The 23,562-nt window shown below is 30.8% G+C and overlaps 1 protein-coding gene across 1 annotated transcript in view; it reads left to right on the forward strand.

The window, feature by feature from the left end:
- The first annotated feature begins 333 nt into the window (after positions 1–333).
- LOC125073399 (transcription factor AP-2-epsilon) overlaps positions 334–23,562 on the forward strand; it is a 70,188-nt gene continuing 46,959 nt past the window's right edge. The window contains exons 1-2 of the mRNA XM_047684214.1: positions 334–531; positions 15,441–15,557. Coding sequence (XP_047540170.1) covers positions 15,498–15,557 — 60 coding nt within the window. The 5' untranslated portion in view covers positions 334–531; positions 15,441–15,497. The remainder of the gene's footprint in view (positions 532–15,440; positions 15,558–23,562) is intronic.

The raw sequence follows: 23,562 nt of genomic DNA on the forward strand, positions 1-23,562 counted from the left end.
ACATTTAACGTACCCGTCAATACAAAATCTGACACAAGTAAAAACTCACTCGACAAATACAGCACATCACGCTGCTCACTTAACCCTACAATAGCCATGGCGAATTAGAATTAATCGCTTCGATGAGAAATGCCACCGCGGTAAAAAAAACGTCAAAATATTGTCCGCCACGGAGCCCCCACGCGACAGGGGCCTAGTAGCCAATGGGGAGGCGACGTGACCGCGGTGCGCCGCACTCGGGCCAATGACGTAGGCCCGGGGCGGAGCCTCGAGCTACGCACGGCGTTTCGCCCCCAGCTAAAACCTTTTCGCCTGCAGTCGTTTACCGATAAGCCCGCGGGATGGTCGATTATTATTACATTTCGTACGCGTGATTCTGTGATCTACGCGTTGCCCCGGGCGTTGCCGAATCGATAGCGATGAGCAGTGTGCCATGGACTCGAAGCGGAACTTACATGTGATAGACTCTGTACTGTGATATGTTTGCCTTATAGATACGGTATGAACCTTTATATGCAGTGCCATCGTGAGGTATGAGTGACAACTTAATACATATATTGTGAAACGTTTCTTCATCGACAGTGATATTTATATAATTCGCGCTTTTAAATCTATGAAAGTTTTTTTTTTTTAATCTTTAAAACAATGCAACATTCATAATCCTTGGGATTAAGAATTTTTAAATCTTCTGATCTAATTACGTGTTATAAATGTGCTTAATATTTTATAATATAATAAAATTATTAGTATATGAGTTAATGTGTTTAAATCTTATTTATTTATGACTATTACATATTTTGTAGAAAATTCTATTTTATTTTTCTTATTCGACGAGCACATTTTTTTTTTTAAATAAAACATTTACTTTCGACGTATCGAAGACTAAATAAAAAAAACTTAAAATATCACCATGTTTTAAAAGTGCCACAGAGTATATAATTACGATCCCTCGGGACGGAGTTGAGTTCCAACTTTATAATTAGCGCCACAACAAATTACTCTCGAGACAAACTTTGAAGAATAAAAATAAGCAATGAATCTTTATTATTTAGAACATATTTTTCAAGAACCGTTACTTCATCTACCTATTTTTCTTGTATAGTTAGGTATTATAATTATTTATAATTTTCCTATTTAATTTATATAATAATCAATGAATCACTTTTTCAATGAGTGATGTTTGCGAAGGCTCACGATCTTGGCATAATAAAATTGACCTTTGTCTTGTTTCTTATAACAATGAACCGTGATTGGCTACTATTACGGCCTGCGTCCAAGATACGTCTGCTTGATTTATGATTGGTTACAATTAAATATTTATAATAATAAGCGGCACCGACGGCGTCGTACTTAATTTCGTTCAATCTTTACCTAAAAATTTAGACCTAGGCTTTTGTGTACGGTTTACCAAGCATAAATATATTATAAAAACATCGGCAATGCTACCTGTCCCAGAAATTTTTCAATAATTTATGTTTGGAGGACGTATCAAAAATAACTCCTATATATAGATTTATCTATGAAAACAAATATACTTATGATAATAATATCATATCTTTTACTAGGTAATAGTTAGGTACTTATAATCAGTAAGCATAGGGGTTTAAAACATTGACGTTGGCGTAATGAGAACGCTGGCTCGTGGTCCTGGAGTGAAGAAGCGATCTTTAAGTTACGCCAAACAAAGCAGTTGGATAACATAAAATATTTATATAATACACGACTATAACATCAATAAAAGTTCCATTATTACTGATGTTTTGCCGAGCATCTTAATTGCGTTTTCCTTGTCTAAAAACACTGGCTCACTAGTTAAGCTTCACAGGATCCACCTCAGCTAACACCAATATCGATTATGAATAAGATGATAATGTTGAGATATATCTACATAGAAAAAAAAACTACATTTAATATGGATATAAGATTTGTACCGACGAGTACGGTTAACTCGATCAGCAAAATGCCTAAATGACCCCACACGTCCTAAAACGGGTTGACGATTTTTGTTTTTGCTTTTGTTTTATTTGATTAAGAAAAACATCGTATAACATATAAAATAATCAGGCTACACAGTAAAATACAATCGACTCAGAATAATTTTTTAAACTGAAATTAATAAAATTGTAACAGAATCAGACTTTTTACACAACAATTTAAAATATACCTACCTACTTCATTGGAGACTGTTATAGGCATTGTTGAATCGACAATACAATACTATTTTAACATAATTTATATTAAATAGGTTCCTATTTATCGAGTGCGCTTGAAATTCGTTCATTTCTTTTCGTTTTCGGACGAATTTCGAACAATTTTATTTTTGTGTGTAATATTATTATATATATTATTATATCACTAAATCTTGTTCATCGACTTTGTTAATAAAATAAAAACAGTTTTCATAATGAAATGATAGATACCGGATTTAACCTAAAATAATTAACATTCGAATAAAGTATTTAATTACAACGTACTGGCGTATTCAATACGTCCAATTAAATTAAATATCTATCTATTACTAAATAATATATATATTCAATGATGTTTCATCCGTCGGTACTAAATTTTAATAAATATAATTTATACTTGTAACAAAGTTGTATTTAAGATACATAATTTTAATATTTATGTACTTACATAACAACAAAATAACACTTATAGTCGTTTTAAATGTTTGAAAACATTTATGTCCTTATAGGTTAAGTTTTTTCTTAATTGATATACCTATTTTATATAGTTTTTTGACATATACAAACAAAAGCAATAGATTATAAATAACAACATAATTTTTCCATATTAAACCTCTTTTTGATTCACGTATTTTTCTTAAGTTGGTACTATTTTACTACATGGTTAACAATAATTGCAGATAATTATTTGTAATGAGTGAATGATTTGACAACATTGTCGTAAATAATATACAACCTCTCGTATCGTCGTACTCGACTTTAAGGCACAGTTGACTATTTATTGGAAACCATTTTATAAATAAAAAAGTACAAACCCGTTGACACCGGATATAATCTAAAATGATTGCAGGGTAAAACAAAATGAACTATAATGAAACTTGTGTATTAAAAATAAGTTTTAATTTTAATAGTGCGCAATGTTTGCCATGATTAATATTTAAATTAAAAAAAATAACTGTACCTACATTCTGTGATAGTTTCATTATTATTTTTGAGACGATATTATTTATATATTAAATAATTATTCATTAATTTTATAATAACACACTAGCAACTTGCAGTCACTATTTGACCGCCGAGATCCGAACGCCGCTGGATATCATATGAAACCTTAAAAAGGGACAAAATCAGACTTTCCCAAAGAAACACAAAATTAAAAAAAGACATGTCATCATACACAGGAGACAAAATATTCCTTATTCTTTAAACAAATAAATTATTATTATTTCATCTGTAGTGTCAAGTATTGGTAAACTTTATTATACATTAATTTTATCATTTCAAATTTGCTAATGAAATACCTACGTATGTATTGCTTAATAAGTTTACCAATAGTATGTATTGCTGAACTTAATTTTAACTTTTAATATACTTATTATATAAACATGTGATGATCTAGTCTAAGGAGTTGATGGATCGGAGTTTCCTTATCCACATTAAACACACAGACATCATAAACAATGCCATACATTGTAATAAATCGCCTAATGGTTTCTGTAGTGACTTAATTATAAGGCTGCAGATCAGAGATCCTAGCTTTAAATCCAATAAAAAAGTTATTAGGTTATAATTGCGTTAGAAAGTTGTCAGAATGACATTCTCGGAATACACGCAAGAATTCTGTGTTTGACGTTCACGTATGTCGTGACAGATTTCCGTGTCTTCGGATTATGGGAGTGAGGGTACGTATAGTGTGCACAGTGAGTCGGTTTGCCCGCACACTTGTGCTCTATGGTATCTCCTGTGCATAGCTGCTCTTTGAATTACCCGCCGTTGCCGAAATTGACTAGAACATTACCGTACAACGAAATATGCAAAAATATTTAACAAGATTGAGTTGTTCTTAGGCATCTATAAACTTATACAATACATTCGCATTGTATTAAGAAAATATCTGTTTCTATTGGTCAATAATGTTTAAGTAATCTTGAGGGACGTCTCTATTTGTTGATATTACTTTTTGGATACCTAGATTTAGGCTCCAGTCTACACAGGACTGTTAAAGAGCAATATTTAAAGGAACTATGCGAGATTTTTATCGCTTCTCGCTGGAGGTTTCTTTCCGAAACGGTGGTAGGGTTCAAATACTGATGGTTTAAAATGCTTTGTTGTAGAGTTTACTCGAATAATATACATTCGATTGGTTAACTGATGATATTATATTTTTAGATCCTAGTTGCTTAGATGGTTGTCCTTTAATTACACTTAACGGTTAGATGGATTGTCATTGAAGTTTTAAGTATATAACGTTCATAGGTACCAACCTGAGATATATTTTTTTATATATTTTATATTATTTTAAAGGTTCGAAAGTATAAAACAATTAAACTAATGAATTCTTCGAATATATTCTTGGTCCTCTGCGAGCAGGACACTGTTAATGTCACGCGATTAAAGAAAAAAAAAAACATATGTTAAATTAAAAATTATAGTCAATTTAATCGATAATTGCGTTCATGTAATTGTAATTATGTTAAATAGCGTTAATAGAGGCAATTTAATTTAATCAACATAATACGCGATCGCGGCACGAACTTATAATTTAATGAATATTAATTTGTAATGTATTTATATATCTTTCCACGTATCGTGTACACGCTTGATAGCCAACGACGAATGATTACTTGAAATCTTTATTTTATACAAGCCCATCCGGGTAGACACCCTCTACTCATCGCTGATTCTACCACTAAATTTGGTATTATTGTAATCTACTTTTTAGGATGAGTGAGCCAGTGTAATTACAAGCAAAAGAGACTGAACTTCTTAGTTCTCATGTTTGGCGATGTAGAATGAGAAATGAAATCAAAACTCCGATAATAGTTCTTTCATATTCTTCAAAGCTGAATTCATGTTACGTAGATATATAAACGTGAGTAGAGATGAAATAAGATTGTATCTATATATGATCGGTTCAAATCCAGGAAGCACCGAGTATCTTTGTGCTTAATATGTGTTTACAATCTCGTACTAAGCAATGCAATAAACGTATAAACCCAAAATTGTGTAGCGTGGTTGGACAGTTTCCCTTTTATATGAAATAATGTGATTATATAGATGTTGTATGCTATGGTATATTTAAGGGATGTTACTATAGGTTAACATTAGGTACGATTCGACATTTGATGATCGAAGACCATAAAACAATCCTTATGACTTCATGATATACAAATTTTATGAATAACCATTATTCATAACCATATATTATGGTTAAAAATATTAGTTGTCAATTGTCATCCATAATCTTCAATGCTTATGACTGATTAAATTAAAATAAATAAGTGTCATATAGTAAAAAAAACTTTAATTTTTCAAATCTAAAAAAGGTATGGATATCATAGCATCAACTATTACCGATATGGTTCTTCTATAAGAACAGGCTCAAAAATTAGATATAGAACTCGACCGTCTAGCATCAGAAAATGATATGCGACATCGGCTTAGTTATAATTTTCAAAGGGTATAAATCACAATATTATATCACCAGTATACCTAGTTTTATTTTTTCTATGACTGAAGTATTATGACATAAATCCTAAAATTGCTGCAATAATTGACAAAATATTTTGGTAAATCTCTTAATATTAGGTGTAATAGGTAAGTTTTGATACATCATATTGGAAAAAAATATGAGATAAATAAAATTATACAAAGAGAAATAAAAAATACCTATAATATATTATAAAGTAGGTAAAACATCATAAAGAACAAAATATAATTACGTATGTTCTATATATTGAGATATCATTATAAAGTAATTATTATAGTTACGAATAAATGAATCAATTCTGAATGCCTCATCCACGATTTTACAATGTTGTGAAAATAATAGGATACCTGTCGGCCATTGCGACTTCGTCTCAAAGGAAATTAAAAAAAATATCATAATCTCAAATGAAATGAAAAGGATTTCTTTAAAACAACCGGTGCGATCCCATTAAGCCGCTGTCATCGCGTTGATAAGATTAAAAAAAATAAAATTAGCCGCACAATAAAGCTCCTGTCAAATCGGCCATTAATTTCGAATTTTGAATTTGGAACGGGAGCGTTGCTGGCAAGTTATCCGAACTGAACGCGACCACATTTAATAAATGCGATGTACAAATTAATTTCGCTCATGTCTATTCTTTTGATAAAAAAGCTTTTATTGAAATTGTTTTGACTTCAAAGCCAGAGTTAATCAAAATATTATCCAATCTTATATTACATTTAGAAAATATGATCTTGGAATAAGATTTTATAATATTTTTGTATATTTTGTTACAATAAATTTCATTTTGGTAATAGATTTTGTCAAAAATAAATGCGACATGTCATAAACGCACCGCCCACAAATCGATTCATAATTATTCAAACAAGGGGCTTAATTGCTTATTTCAAAATTAGATTTTTGAATGAGAATGCCTTTTTTAAACTCGTTTTTTTAGCATCCGTTTGATCTTTGCTACTATAATTGCTTACAGAGCTTGAAACAAAACATTTAAACTTTTTTTATTTTTTACGTAAAATGTAAGATTTTTTTACTTCATTTGCTATAAAATAATAAAGTAGGTAGCGAGTACAAAAAAACCCATGAAATGTCTGACTTTGCATGTTCAGTAAAATAATTTTGATGTATACATACAGATTATAATCAGTATCAATAAATTATTTCGAATTTTAAAGTTAAAAAAAATAATAATCTATGTCTAAAGTATTAATTAAAAAAATATAATATTACAAAACAAAAACTGCAAATCGAAAATTTACATTAATCTATACCGTTATTTATTTCATATATTCTGTATTTGAATTTAAATAATGAATAATTTTTATTTTAAATCATATTTCGAATGAAGAAGCGGCAAAGGCCAAATGAGTTTATCGTCGTTTTGCCCTTTGATTTACAGACATTGATCCTTAATGAAGTATCGTATGAATTGATAGATACATACCCTTAAAAGGGTTTATGGCTGCTAATAATATAGGAATAGTTTACGACGTTGGAATAACGAAAAAAAAACCAAGTCCTACGATGAAAAATTACTTTTACAATACTAAACGGTAATAGAAGTATTATTTAAATGAATTATTTTCTTAGATTTCGAACTAAATTTGGCAAATTCGATAAAGGCAAAGCTTTGAAATAATATTTTTATAAACAATAAACAACAATAAATCGAATAGGTTCATCATTTTTGACTCAGTTTTTTTTTTTAATTAATGCAAGCGATGTTTGTATATATGATAGGAACTTATCCAGCCATTTTTCACATTCAACTTTTTCTAAAAGCAATTTGTTACGGACACAAAGCCGTTGTGTTTCGATAGAAGATCGCTTTTCTAAATCATAACCGGAATTTATATCTGACATTACTCATAGCTGTCCGCTTGTTTTCCTAATTAGAACTCCATTCAGCCGTAACCCATTAAAACTCGTCCAAATTAAAATTCGAATAACTTACTAACTAGACGAATAAATCATATAAGACAATAAAATATATTGTCCAGTTCGACTGCATGATAATTAATATAACAATACGCTCACCGAGTAATTAAAATAAACTAATTTCTAAACGCGAGTGCCCATGAATGAATGAATGGTTGTTTTTTTTTTGGTTGGCAACATTTTTCATTCTCGGTCTCTCACTGACAGTTCGGTTGACGCGTTCCTTTTTCGAAGTGCGACCTCGCAGCGGGTCGCTCGAGCAACCGTTGGGTTTTAAATTATCTCAATTTAATTATTTTCCGCGCTCTTCCTTTAATGATATTTCGTTACACAACTTAAGGACCGCAATAATATTAGCTGCTAACATCTAAATATTTGAAGGAAATATATTTTTAAAATTTTATTTAATATAATTTATGATATTATTATATATCAGAGAGAAGACATAGTAGGTTTTAGCTAGTTGTAAATAGCATGACAGAAACTTATAGTATGGAGATAGTACAACTATTAACTTAGAATCTGGAGTTTTCTGACCACGGCAAAATGGGGTGTTCTTGTGTAGAACTTGTTAATCGCTCAACGAATAACGACGAAATTTCACTGCACGCTTCATCTTCTGAATAAAATTATCTGATATGATAATCTCATCTTAAATAGATACTTAAATATAATATAATTATACCAATTGATCTAAAATTTCAATCAAAACATTATTCCACTAGATCCAAGGACTTTTGAATCATAATCATACAACATTAAAATATATGTAAAGCTGTCACTGGAATATAGTATCTACTGACAAAACCGGTAAGAAACTCGATACGTAAGTTACTGTTTTCCAATTAATTTAGATACATATCTTCGTGAATTATATTTATATAACCTGCATCAACAAATATAAACTCGACGCCATTTTATCATATCTAGAAAAATATGCCGTATTTATTAATTCGATTTCAGGCATCTCATGATCTTTAGCCTTTATTTCAATTTCTCACCGCACGCTATCTGCTATTAGCTATCATAAAAAATACATAAGTCCGATATTAAATTGAACAAATGATGTGATCATTATTCCTGGCTAGGATATTCGGGGAAAGCTGAAACCATAGATTAGGTAAATTACCTCTAATCCATATCCATTCAGCCTATACTTTATGATTTCCTCTAAAAATCTACCAGAACTTTTCTCACGCTAAACAAAATTCGAACTCTCACGAATTAGACTAAAGATTTTTGTTCTGGTAACACTGATTGAGCAAATCGGCGGAGATAATAACAACCCGCGAATGGAATTTGGAAAAAGAATCGGATTTAACCGCGCGCACGGTAGCAGTAACGTGCAATTTAAATGTTTCAAATTTCGAACACGTCGTTTTTTAAAATTTGTATTCCGTGCGCACACGCAGTCTTATTTAGATTAAAAATGTCAATACTTTTTACTCTTTTCTAAAGAGATGTTTGGTGGTAAGTTTTTTTTTTCGTTTTCTTTAATAAAAGCATGCAAAACCACAGTATGAGATTCCGATTGACTTGTAGCTTTCGTGTTTTTTTATTTATTAAAGCAAAACACTGATACCTCAAATGACTTTACTGAAGGAAAACCATTGGCTTCAAAAACGTTGCTGTCGAATCGTATTGTAAGTAAATTGGTTGGCAGTGTGGCAAACCTTATAGTAATGGGTCACCACCGCTCATAGACATTGGCGGAAAAGATATTAAACACCTCTTCCGTCGCCCATGCGTCACCAACTTTGTGAACTAACCTGTTATGGTTCTTGTGCCTGGAGTCACGTTGGCTCTCTAACTCTCCAAAGAGAAACACAACAATACTAAGTATTACTGCTTGCCGGTAGATTATCTAACTTTACTAGCTGATTCACCACAAAAACGTTGTAACAACAATTTGATCATTATTATTAATCTCAATAAATATTTCTGTGTTTTAATTCATAGACTCATATATCAAAATTGACGTTTTAAAACTCTTTCATATTTTTCCTATACCGGAAACCATGACACCTCTAGATTTACAGCCATCAATTATGATAATAGTCGCTCTATCTCCCTCGAACGAATAGTTCTGTCTCTATCCATTCGTAGTCTATTTGCCGATAGTTCAACGATCTTTTGTTTAAAAGGAAAATGATTAAGAAATATTATAATGAATGGGTTTCATTAGCTTAGTTTTTATTAAAATATAATTATAACATAAAATATATTAGTGGTCATTATTGGAAGAATAGCTGCTTTAATAGATACGTACATAGAAAAATAAATAAATGGAATTCATATGTAATAAGCAAAGATTTTCCTCTGATCCTATCCTACCACGATGCTTCACATGAAGCAAAATTACAAAATCTAAAACCTCGAAATCGGCAACCGTCACTTTTTTGGCAGCAGGTTTCTCACAATGCCTTAACCGCCTTTTATACATTTAAAACATAAAAAATCAGCGGAACCCCTAATTTCGGGTTAAGATTCATGAGTTCCAACCACTGAACTATCATGGTTAGTACTTTGATTTGAGTTAGGATATCTAGCTTAATTCGTATAAAATCCATCCGAACTTACCACCAGCCTATTTTAAGTAATAAATGGCATTCTATTACCATCGGTGGTAGGGCTGTCTGTCTATCTAATCTGGATCGATACCAATCACTCACCTGTACTTTACTTTTTTATACTTGGTTCTTCAACAATGTGTAAACTGATTAAAATAATATAATATAACAAAAGTAAAATTCTATTCCAAGAGTCACAAACACTTAAAGAAGAACACAGCGTGCAAAAAAAGAAACAATCAACATCTTAACCTAATGCAGGTTCTTAATTTTAAAACTACTTAAAAAGAAATGTCAATAAAAAAAAAACTATGTAAAAAAAATGTATATATGAGACAGGATGCATCAACTTAGACGTATTGCTGGGTATTGCCGTGTTCCAGTCTGAAAGCTAATTATATCCATATTAAAATTGAAGAGACACATATTTATTTGGAAAATAATGACAGAACTTAACTTAATTTATAAAATAAAACTATCAGGTTACAGGTTATTTGCACAACATTGTGACGTCACAAACAGGATAGCCCACTCAGCTAACGTTCAGTTAAAAGGTTATTAAGGTAAAAAAAATAACAGGTTCTCAAATTTCATAATTGATTTTCAGCGGAATTCTTGCAAGAAACGAGTCATACAACGATATTGAATTTATATTTCATATATTAACAAGTTACATACATTTAAACTTAATATAATCAGCGGTTAATGATCAAAGTCGGTTTATAGTTATGTTTTTTTAGAACATAAGTACTATTACGGAAAAGCGTGTTTACATTTGAAAACCATTCTTAATGCCGTGCGCTTAAGATTCATTGAGCAATACAATCTATATAATTAAATCTCTCAATTATTTCATAGCTTAGCCATTATATTTTGCTTTGGCACTGAATTGTGGTACACTTCAAAATGGCGTCGTAAACTATAGACAATGATCGAAAATATTACTGAACTAAGGAATTATCATGAATAACCGGTTTTCACCGGTTAACCTAACGTACTAGATTTAACTTTCGACATCTTAAACTTAATTGTATAGTTTCTTCATAAAAGGTATAGGTAATTCCATCACTCTACGGTATATCGGTACATATCTCGAATTTAAGTCGCTGGGAAGCTTCATGAATGCTATCTGCGTGAAATAAGGAAAACGAACACACATTATAATTTATATTAGTAGGGACATTCATAATGTATGAAAAAAATGATTGCCCGTCTAGTCCTCTATTGGGTTTTGGCTGCATGTGGGTGTTCCTTGCACTATATTTACGATTTTAAGTTATCGGTCATGTTATTTAAAAAAAAAATTTGCCAAAGCCACAAAAATTTACTCGTTCAACTTGTTCTTTAATTAAAGTTAAGCTTGGGTTACACGAGTCGTGACCGTCGCACGCGCCGCCCCGCCTCGTAACGCGGTAACCGCACGTATTTCATTAGGGATATACTCCATGGATGGGAGGCTATCATTATCGATTATACAGTAGCTACCATTGGGTTTTATTAATTGCGTTTAAAATACAAAAAAAAAAGTTACAATTGATTAATAAAGCGAAAAGGGGTGGTTTCGTAAGGACTACTGTTTTCTAAAGCTTCGGGTCTTTGTGCAAATCCTCTTAACCCAATATATGTCCAGCAATTTGCGCCGATATATATATTTTTTTAATATTATAATATAATACTGATAACCTTTAAACAAGGTAAGTAATATTATTTTGTAGTTGTCAATCATAAAAAAAATTTTTTTCTCCAGCGGCACGAAAACGACCCGTGGTCAGATACCCAGTGAGTGCAAACACTGTCAAAGCAGTTAAATTTGTGGGAAATTTAGTTTATTTAGTCAGAAAATTAGGTAGAATTTAGTTTGAATATATTTTAATAAGTTTTTATTTTTATCCTAAGAACTTCTTATTTTAAATCGGTTTTAATTGTTAACCATACTTTTTAAATATGTATACACATTTATTATTTTTTTTAATGGTCAGTCTTAAGATTATTTCTGAGTACACATTCTAAAATTCATTCATCTTGTATACCTATATAAGATGGATGGATTTAAAACATTTTATACACAAAAAAAGCATTTTTATAATTAACTCTTTTTTCTATCTCTACATTTCTGAATATAGTTTCAATGGCCAAATAACATTTTAAATTAATTTTGACTACCGAAGGGCCGAAGCGTAGATTATAACTGGTTATTCAAGTATTGAAAACAGATATAGCATAAATAAAAATAAAATAATCGCATCATCTAACACATCGAAGTACGTATATTTAATAACAGTCTTAAACGATAAAAGTCCATGATTTTCGGATGTTGTATTTAATTACAAGTATCCGAGTTACGAGCGAGACTGACTCGTGCCGTCATTACGATGACTTACAATCACTATAACATCGACTTTGGCCGTTTTATTTTGTATCTAAAATTAAAAAAAAAAAAAAATCATCCTAACTTGCTGTGTTCTTATCTAAAATCCATGATCGTTTGTTCTTTTTTTGAATGGCTATTTAGAAAATATATGTACATATTTTTTTTTATTAAAATGACAAATTAAAAATGAAATAAAAACATGTCTCATATTTAAACGAATTCGTGACAATCATATTAATAATAATTTTCTCAAAAAAAAAAACGAATCTATCTGTCTCTCTCTGTCAATAGATGGACAGCATCAGAGTATCCAAGTCCATATTATACACGTCATCATTCAATCTCTGGCGAGTGAGCACTGAGCATCAATCTTACCGCCACGCCCTCACCAGTTTCGTTACATTTACTCAGTGATTAAAATCTTGAATGTATTAAAGCTCTTAGATGCTATTTGAAAAGTTGTCTGAGGCTAACCGCCTGTTTCTAAATCGACGATGGAATTCATATTAACTAATTTGACTAAATATGGAATTCCCATTGATCGCCTATTATGTAGGTATGTCATCATGAAATAAAAACGAGTTTTTTATTAGCGAATTTAATTCTTTATACCCTTAGATGCATTTGTGACTATGGACATAGCGAATATATAATATTTACTAATAAAATTTAAGAAAACTCTTATGTAAAGGTCTGGTCCAGTTTTCTTTAAAATAAGATACGATAAACAACGAATGGTTCTCACTACATCTTGTGATTGGTTATTCAGATTACCATCTGAATTACTTAAAGTATTTAAAAGAATAACATAATTTAATATAATTATTTAAAAATCATAACTATACCAAGTTTATTCCATTGTTGCAAGTTAATGCGTGGAGAACATGTTTTCAATTAGTCTAAGCTTCAATAATGCGAAATTTTAATGCAAATGTTAATTTAATTGTTTAATATTTTCTTTATATAAATTAATTTGAATAAATCTTTAAACTAAGATTATGAATCTGTATATTCATTTTGTTACACTTTTATTGATAGTCTGAACCCGTCACGAAAAAAAAAAAACGTAAATTACTGGCAATTTAATACAAGCCCAGATTCAAAAAACGAACAGGCGGGAATGGAATGTTGAAATGAACGGGGCTACCAATTTTTAATACGCATTCCAAACTTTCTAGCGAAAACAATCGCTATTATAAAAGCGATAAAAGTTACTTTATCTTGAAGAAAGTTTCAAAGAAGGACCTTTTGGGATGAAATGTAATGCATATTGACTTCCGTTTTTACATAAATTTTAATCGTAAGCTTAAACATGGGCCGGAATGTTGTTAGTTAATTTCGTAAAAGTAATTGGTCAATAGACGTTAAAAAAAAAATTAAAAAGATTAAAAAATATATTATTTATAGTTTTAGAACATGGGAGTTTATTATTACTCATTTTTCAAATCATTCATCATATAAAAATTTGTTACTATACCTTTTTAATTGTTATGAAGATGCATGCAAATTGAAAATATTGTAAGTTTCAATTTTCTAAAAAAAAATATCGTACACATATTTTATATTAAAATCCAAAAATGAAAGTAACATTACTTATTTATAATAATTACCTACTTTGAATTATACTTACTTTACGTTTAAAATTTTTAATAATGTACACAAAAATTTAATTTCATAGTTACAGAGCGAGAACCGAAAAAACTGAAGTGTAAATCATGAAACTACAATGAAACATAAAACACTTGTACGAACGAAAATATTTTACGATAAAAGAGTACGAATAAAAATAAACCAAATGTTTCAAATATAAAGTTCAAATTGCTGTGAAAGCATTTTTTGCCGCTATAAAAAGCTGGCCAGCGATCGCCCGAGGCGTGGCACGGGCCGCGTGGAATGCCTAGAAATCTTACCATAATCTGTGCTCGGTACAGCATAAAAATAACTGTCAATAAATTTCCTGTTCGTTTTTTAAGTTATTTTTAAAATTGTGTGTTTAAAAATAGATTATAATATGAAGTAGCATGTCGCTAAAAAAGGTCAAAAAAGAGCTAATTAAACGAAGAAATTGTGCTAACTACTTTATATAGACGGCTGAAATATTTTTTGGAAACATATGAAAACATGAAATAAAAAATCTATAAACGTAATCATGAATTCTTCAACTTCCCTTTAAATATCAATATTGCTTTATGTGTTCGTCTTATTTCATTTATTTAAAACAATGTAAATCTTATTACAACAAAATTTCCTAGTATGTTGAAAAAAAAATTAATAATAACTTCACAAGAATAGTAACATTGCCGTGCCAACAATTAAAAAAACCACTCGTAGAGTCATCGCTCAGACAGACGATAATAAGCTGCAATTATCTCGTCAATACAGACCTCTATAAATCATACACCGGACCTTTGCCTTTGTTAGATCACACTAGAAGAATTCAAACATTTAATAACTGTCTAATAACATATCTTGATTAAACACTCTATCCACAAATATATACACATATGAAAGTATAATTTATGTTTCAACATATTTTATTTTTTTAATTTTAATTGTAATTATTATAACTCACATATATTATAAACTTAATAAATAACTAAATATTATAATATAACAATTTTATTTTAAAATTAGTATTACAGCTTTAGATTAACAGGGTTATCAGAAGAAATAGCTAAGTCTAATATTAATAATCTTTTTTATTTGACTTTTGAGTCACTTAACTTCACTATAAACTCTCGAAGATTCTGCTAATACTCATACAACAAAATGTGAATTAAAAACTTAATGTAATAGAATTGTCGTTTTGTAATCAACGACAGATTATTAAAGCTTGTGTACATACATATAAACCAATGTAAAAATAGTATGTTGTTTAACAGGTAAGCTGCCCGAAGAAATCTAATTGATGACCGAAATAAGAGAATATTGTGAAGAAAATGACTTTTCGTTGTGTTCCTGCATTTCAAACTGTGTCTAACGACAGTAATGCCACCTGGGTGAGTGATCTTGAGACCATATCATAAAAGTACGACTATTCGTCGCTAGGTGGCGGTATTTTGAATAAATACATCATTCGAACTAAGTTTTTTTTAAGTGTACATTTTATAATACTATAACTTTTGCAATTATTATTAGCTTTAATAGTTAAAATGAAAGTTAAATAGTTTTGCTGTACATTGTCTAGGTTTTTTTATATAATATCTTAGCGCTGTCTATTGTTCAACTTTAGAACTACGTCAAGTCAGCAAATAATTCTGCTACTAACAGATAGAGGGCAATAAATAACTTTTCTATCGTTGATAACTTGATATGATTTAATATAAAGTTTTATAAAATTATTTTAACCTACTAAATTACAGTCACAACTCATTCAACTTGAGTACTTAAAAAGATTGAAATCACTTTGACAAGCTGATCAATTACAAATAAAAATAACAACAATTAACATTCTTTGCCTATCAATGTCAAGTGTTCGAAAGTTTGAACTTTTTTATGAAGTGTATCGTAGGTGTAAAGTGTCGTTGGAACCGTCTATTATTGCTCAAGTCGTTGACCCATGGAAGCTGTTGACATGTCAAAACACATGACCTCCGCCCACGTGCAGGAATTGAGGCTTCGCCAACATTTAACACAATACTTCTGTCAATAATAAAGATAGGAAAATTTCATGAATCATCATATCATAATAATATATTTTATCTATAATTTTGTATATTCGTAACGCATTGATTTTGAAATACGAGATTATTGTAATTTCCTCTACTCTTACACAATAATATTATAGGTACATGTGTTTGACAGAGTGATATTATATCGACCGACTTATTAATTTGTATGAATAACATTCACCCAAAAAAATAACAACAAAGTTGTTTTGTAAACCCATGCGTAGTACATACGATAGACAGAGTTAGTGATAAATATATTATATATTTATTTTAAAAAAAAAAACGAGACAGATTATAAAAATACGTAACAAATGCAAGTTGACATCGAGTGAAAATTGTGTCGAAATTAGTTTAAAATAAACGTTCTATTCGTTTGAAGATTTCACGTTGAACACCAAATTTAACAAACAGATTTGTAGATTACTTTATAATTTTCGTTTCGCCTTATCTTAAAATTCATTAATTGGTTAAGACAAAAATGAATTTAGTAATGAAATACTTATAAAGGGCTTTTCGTTGGAATCATTTTTTTATCTCCTTAAAATGTATTATTATCAACATTAATAAATTAAATGGAGCTAATACAAGTCATTATAGCTACTATTGAATAGTTATTATATAATTTGTTTTAGTGGCCATCTTGAATACCGCTAATTACATAAAATTCCAGTGCTCATAGAAAAAAAACCTGGCAACACTATTGTGTCCATAATAAATAAAAACATTTTTATTACTAGTACCAATTACAATGTGAATAAAAACTGATTAGGCGCTTTTTGTAAACCAACAATTACGATTTGAAATCGATAAGTTCATTAGTTTAAACTAACGTTACTTTTTTATTACTAATTAAGTACTATCTTAGGTGAAATACTTTGTGAATTTTTGACTAGAGAACTTTTTCATATTGTGTTACTGTAAATATTTTTACATTTGTCAGTTCATAAGTTTTTTTTTTTTTAATTTATAGTGCTGGAAAAATGTTTATAGTGATTAAAATGTAGCAATTGCTGAGTTTGAGAAACTTTGTAATATTAAAGTCGATGTAACTATGTTAGTTTTTAAGGTACATATATTAATCAAGTACTATTTGTAATGCAAATAGAGCAGAGTTTTAACCAAATCGCAAGGAATATGCAAATCTAAGATTTGTTATCTTAACGTCGTCTTTAATTTGACTAGGTTATATACATATATACATATATGTATATCTTCTGTTATATACACACACTAGCGAAGAGATAGGAATATAATTTGTACCATATAGCACTCATTAATAATATTGTAGCTTTCTACTAGTGGATTTTTTTCAGCATTGGACCATTAGTTCCCACTCTCACTGAGATACAAACAAACAAATTTTTGCTCTTTATAATATTAATTTAGATATTAATCTTCGAGATTGGCGAGGAATACTTATAACGATTAGTGAAACTATTTTCACTGGCTCTGCACTATTATATAGTTGGTTCTGTCAACACGCTAAATTAAAAAAAAAAGTTCTTATGTTTAAGGGTCTGATAGAAATATTCACTACCGCCGACAAAATTGTATTAAACATTAGATTAAACAAATATTATTTTTAAGTTTTCTTTATATGTTCCTAATAATACGCTAAGCTAACGCTTCCTCGCGACTTTTTCTATCACCACCAAATTAAATACAGACAGTATATTCAGCACATGCAAAGTCGATAGTGTTTGCCCGGATTAGAACCCACAACCTTTCGTCAAGATTGAAACAAAGTTGCTTAACCGCACTATACACAAACATCCCTTCCTCTCATCAGCAAACAAACATGCGATAGAAGGAGACAAAACTCGTCTACTAACTATATAAACGATACTATAAATTCAAGTGGCTTTAATTAATGACTAAGCAATTTCTTTTGTTTATTGCGAAGAGAAACCGGGCCACGTCACTAGTATTTTCATGGCCTCCACAATTCGCTTACCTGACATCGTATTTTACAATATCTGATTGTATCTCGGCTATATTAATGACCGACGGACAATCGTCCGACGAATGTTATGTCTTATGAAGTAGTTACCCGACCGGACAGGTGGGGAGGGTAATGTATTTAACTAGTTTATACGTATATTAATTTCTTGCCCTCTCGGTAGAATCAAATACCAATCGTTAGCTTTGATTATATATTTTTATAGAATGTTAAACGCTTTGATAAAAAATAGTGGCCAAGGGTTGGCTACTAAGTACGTATACTAGTAAAAAAGATGACGTTCAGCGAGTATCAATCGTTAAATATTTAAATATCAAATAGTTGGAGTGAAGTCGCGTTCGAAGATTAGTACACACTCGTATATGTAGACGAAATCAAGTGACACTCCTTCATAGCGATTTCACGTACCAATTCTTATATAACAGATACATTTTTAGGGCCCGTGCGACATTTTACGATAGCTTTTACAGAAACGTTAAATAACCTTTTAACCTCTTAACCTTTTACGCGACCTCTTTAAAATAAAAATTTACGTAATTATTTTATTAATCCGAGCTTAAAACTCTGAAACTAAGGTTAAAACCTGCACTGAATAAACAAAAGGCCTGTCGAAAAGTTCAGGTCAAATCAGAATGCGTACGCGGAGACGAAAATCATTTCACACTCACACATGGAAACGAGAGACCTACTTGCACGCACACATGGCCACCACAATCAAACTGGATATATGAAAGGAATAATGTTATAGATTCGCGACGTGGTGCGAGGAGGAAGCTTTTTCTACAGTATATGCTAAGCTTTCAGATTAATCTCATTTAAGCTCACGTCTTATAAAGGTTATAAAAATATGTTCCTCTTTTAATTACCGATTAATTGCTGGATTTAATTATTCTAATGACTTATCGTATAGTTTAAATGACTGTTGATTAATATGGTTTTGTCATTAATAAAAACCTTCTCTTTTTCAAAAGATTTATTGTTAATTAGGTTATATGCAGTAAACTAAAACGGACTGAGATGTGGTCGTCTCGGGTGTATTCATCTGATATTTAAGTGTATACTGCGCAATCCCCATCTTTATCATGTCTGGTGGCGGCGCGCGCGCTGCGCCCACTCCATGTGATAGCCTCGAGCGACGCGCGCTCGCTCACGTGGCCGAACGCGGGAAATTTTGAATTTCGAAGAATTACTTTTACGTTCAGCCAGATATTTTTTTTGTGAATAAATTGTGCGCGAGATCCTAAGTTTTTATTTATCTAAAACATGAGAGACAATTTTTAACTTGACAATTTTAATTAAGTGCTTTTGTATTGCGTCAGTTTTTTTATTGTGTTATATTATAGACATCTACGAGCAGCTAATGACATATTGGATCGATTCCTAATACCATTATCGGGAGAGTAAACAATAACATCATTAGAGAGAGACGTGCTCGCGTGCCAGACAGAGATAGAAGAAATAATCATACCAAAGAAAATAGAATTCTCATACGAATGGTAATGGTACCAATAATCTTGTAAAAGTTCACGATTGCCCAACGCTGTAACAATACGCCGTCCAGTTCAAAAGGAGCTTTAGTAGACATTTTTATGTGTTTATTTTGTACGAAATCAGAGGTCAATTTATATTTGATGTAAATAGCGGTCATATCGATGCAGATAATGATCTTTCGATGATTTACGCCGTGTTAAACCGACAATGGCCCACGATGACCCCCAGCCGTTCAACACAATGTGACCAATTAAATTCGTCGTACAAATCGGGGATGACCAAAATTAACGAAACCAACCTGTCCGATATGACCGAGCAGAATCTAACAGTCGACGACATATTTAATGAAAATTTAATCATCAAGCGGAAAAAAATCGATTTTATAATCGAGGAAGCGAAAATCGATTCACACAATAAAGGTAAAACAATCGATAAATCGGTCAATATGAATCTTAAAAGGAAAGCTAGGTTCGATATGAACGATAGTTTCGCTATAGACAAAATAGTTCAGCCGAATATAAACATAAGCATAGACAAAGATACGAATAAAACGATCAGATTGGAATTGCGACATCCGGATAATCAATGTGTAATCACAGATTATAAAATTAATGACACAAGTGATGACGTCAGAGCTGTACTCGCCCTGGACGGTGAAGAAATGAACGGTTACTCTTTAAAAGATAACTTGAGAATGGACGGTGATAAAAATGATGATGAAATAAATGATCATAACAGCGGTGATTATACGAATGGCAATGATGAAGAGAATAAAGTAAGTAAAATTATCTCTGAATAATAATAATTAAATTAAAACAAATTATACAAATATTTGCAACGGGCAATATTCATCTCTCGAAATCAACTAAATATTATTATTAGATATTAATAGTAAAATAATAAAATTAATGCCATGAATAAGAAATAAACGGTATAAACCATAACAAGTTTTAGTTATTTATATAATAATATATAATATATAATTATTACAAGACTTCTAGGTATAGTGGTTATTAAAAGAAAAAATATCGTTAAATTGGGAAACTAAGGTTATGAACATATTTTTAAACTGACAATATAAACAGTCGTGATGTCCGTGCCTTAGATGTCAATACTTACAGTTAAGCTTTAAGTATTTAAACACCCAACATCATTGAAAATAAAAATACTAACTCTACGTTAGGGAGATTATTTCATAAAAGTTTAGTACTTTATATTATATATAATATGCATTGAATAATAGTATGGTTATAATAATTGATATATTGTAAGTCTGTAACCCAAATCATAATACATTTTATTAAAGTAAAGTATACACTAAAGCATTTTTGAATCGTAAATTTTTCAACCCTACAACCATTTCGAAAAGCAACTTCCAACGAGAAGAAATGGCAAGAAGCATTGTTGCTCATTTAAAACCAACCAACCATTACATATATATACATACATACATATACATAATTTATAAATAAACTTTTACTATCGTATTCGTATTATATAATGTAAAGTTGCTTGTAGCATTCTCGTCACCATTCCACAAGGTCTTATTTTGTTCGGTTATTATTTTCAAATTTAGAACTGTTACTATTTGAGACATCTGTCAAGTAATAATAAAATATTGAAAAGCGTTATCGCAGTCATTCGTATCTTTGCCTGTGCCAAAAAAAAATTAAAAAAATAAGCTGTACATTATTTGACACATTTGACTTTGACAGAATATAATATTAAGTGCAGAATTTACACTTTTAAATATATTAACACGCAACTTTAATTAAAATAACTAATATTACTTAAATCGGGTCGTCAGAGTTGATGACGACCCGAACAAGACACGTTGATGGTTTATGTAGTACTTAGTTTAAGGAATCTTTTGGCCAAGGCTTAGTATCATACGGCCCAACTACTCGTACTTCCTATATAAAATAAAAAACAATTTTCCTGGAAAATCGTTAATAATTTTTTTTATTTTTAAAGTATTATCCCGTAAAGTAAAATATCCCGTTTTAAATACTGTTAGTAATAAAATTAACCATGTTAATTTAAAATCTTATATACTATAAAGTATTTTTATAAATAATATTATAAGTAATTTAATAAATTTATTTTAATTTTTCTAATTTGGATCGGCTAGCATATGTGCTACTTGATGGTAAGCCACCACTGCCCATGAACATTGACACCTACATGAAATTTTAATCATTCCTTACATCGCTAATCGCAACCTCGAGAATTTGGGAGATGTTCCCTTGTGCCGGTGTTCAAACCGGAACACAACAATTTTAAGTGTTGTTATATTAAGCGCTAGAACATTGGGCTTGCAAAAACCTCTACGGCAATTCTAAATTTAAATTAATGTATATTCATTAGTTATGTTACATGATATACTTACCGTTATCTGATAGTAAAATCAATTGTATATCACAGTAATAAATTGATAAGATACCACAAGGAATAAAGATAATACAAAATCAGAAGCCGTAATGGGCTACCGGTGAAAAGGTCGGCTTGCAACGAAAGGTCACGGCTTTGATTTCACCGCAACGCCATTGTATTGTAGTTGAATACAAACTTTGTATACATAATACGAGATCATAAGAGAGTTGAGCTCATCAATTTATAAATAGTGAAGTATGTATTGCATTATTATCTAATAAATTGATCTGAGGTCACGCGATCCGTTAGTTATAAACTGTAGTCTCAATTTTATACCGTCAACGCACTTGCTAGTAGAATTATGACATACGGTTGACGCGGCACTCCCAGTTGTCCAATTTACGCAAAACTTCAATAAATTGTAACCGCGGTTTGATTTGAATATCCATTCATAAGTTTTTGAGTTTAACGCGGATGTGAGGGGGGGGAGAGGGTAAGGGGAGGTTTGTGACATATTTTCTTTATTTATTGTATTGACTTAATTTATGAAATTGGCAGATTAGGTTAAAATCATATTGACATCATATGGCAACCTATGCCCCGTGGCTGTTGAAGGAATCCGCTACGAGTCTAATTTGTTTAATAAATTTTATTATGATATTAACAAATGAGTGATCGCCTTATAGCCTCCACTGATGACAGGAGGGCTGATTAATTTTTTGCCAAAATTAAAATGCTGCTGGCATTCTTGCTTTCTTTTCATACGATCATGATTTATATAGAAATAAACTATTTTCTCTTATTTGTATACAGTCAAAGTCTTAATCAGGGCCGGATCTACCGTATGGCTCTCTGGGCTTCAGCCCAGATCCCCGTGAATACAAGGGCCACCCAGCTAAGTCAAGTCAAAGTAAAAAATAGACGATGATGCGAAAGAATCCATTATTTTATTAAATTAAACCAATCGTATGGTTTGCAGTCTAGCGAATCCTGCAATTAATCAAACATATTCAATTAATTTAACTCAAGTCCTCGTACAGGTGTGACTTAAGCTGGGCCCCTAAGTAGTATTATCCCAGGGCCCCCTAAACTCACGTTCCGGCCCTGGTCTTAATGTTAATAATTCTTATGTAAATAAATGTATCCCTAATGATCTGTCTAGATTCACTCTCATAAGTTACTATACCACAGATTAAACATAATGTTTCTACAAAACGAATACTTATCGAATATAATAAGTTTAATTTTATTGTCACAGATTATACATAAAATATCAAATAATCATGACGAAAGTAACAATTATAAAAGAAATTCGAATGAATTCTTTTTTTGAAATACCGCCATAGACAAAAGTCAATATAACATCGATAAAAACATTATGGTGTACACAATATGTTTCTCTGTATATTTAAAACTGTACTCTTAGGTTTCGTAATGATTCTTGTCCAGATTAATGAAAAAGATTTGAGATCCGTTACGAGATAAACATCAATGCGATCTGACTTATCG

The sequence above is a fragment of the Vanessa atalanta genome, chromosome 24, assembly GCF_905147765.1.
Source record: "Vanessa atalanta chromosome 24, ilVanAtal1.2, whole genome shotgun sequence".
Classification (NCBI taxonomy): domain Eukaryota; kingdom Metazoa; phylum Arthropoda; class Insecta; order Lepidoptera; family Nymphalidae; genus Vanessa; species Vanessa atalanta.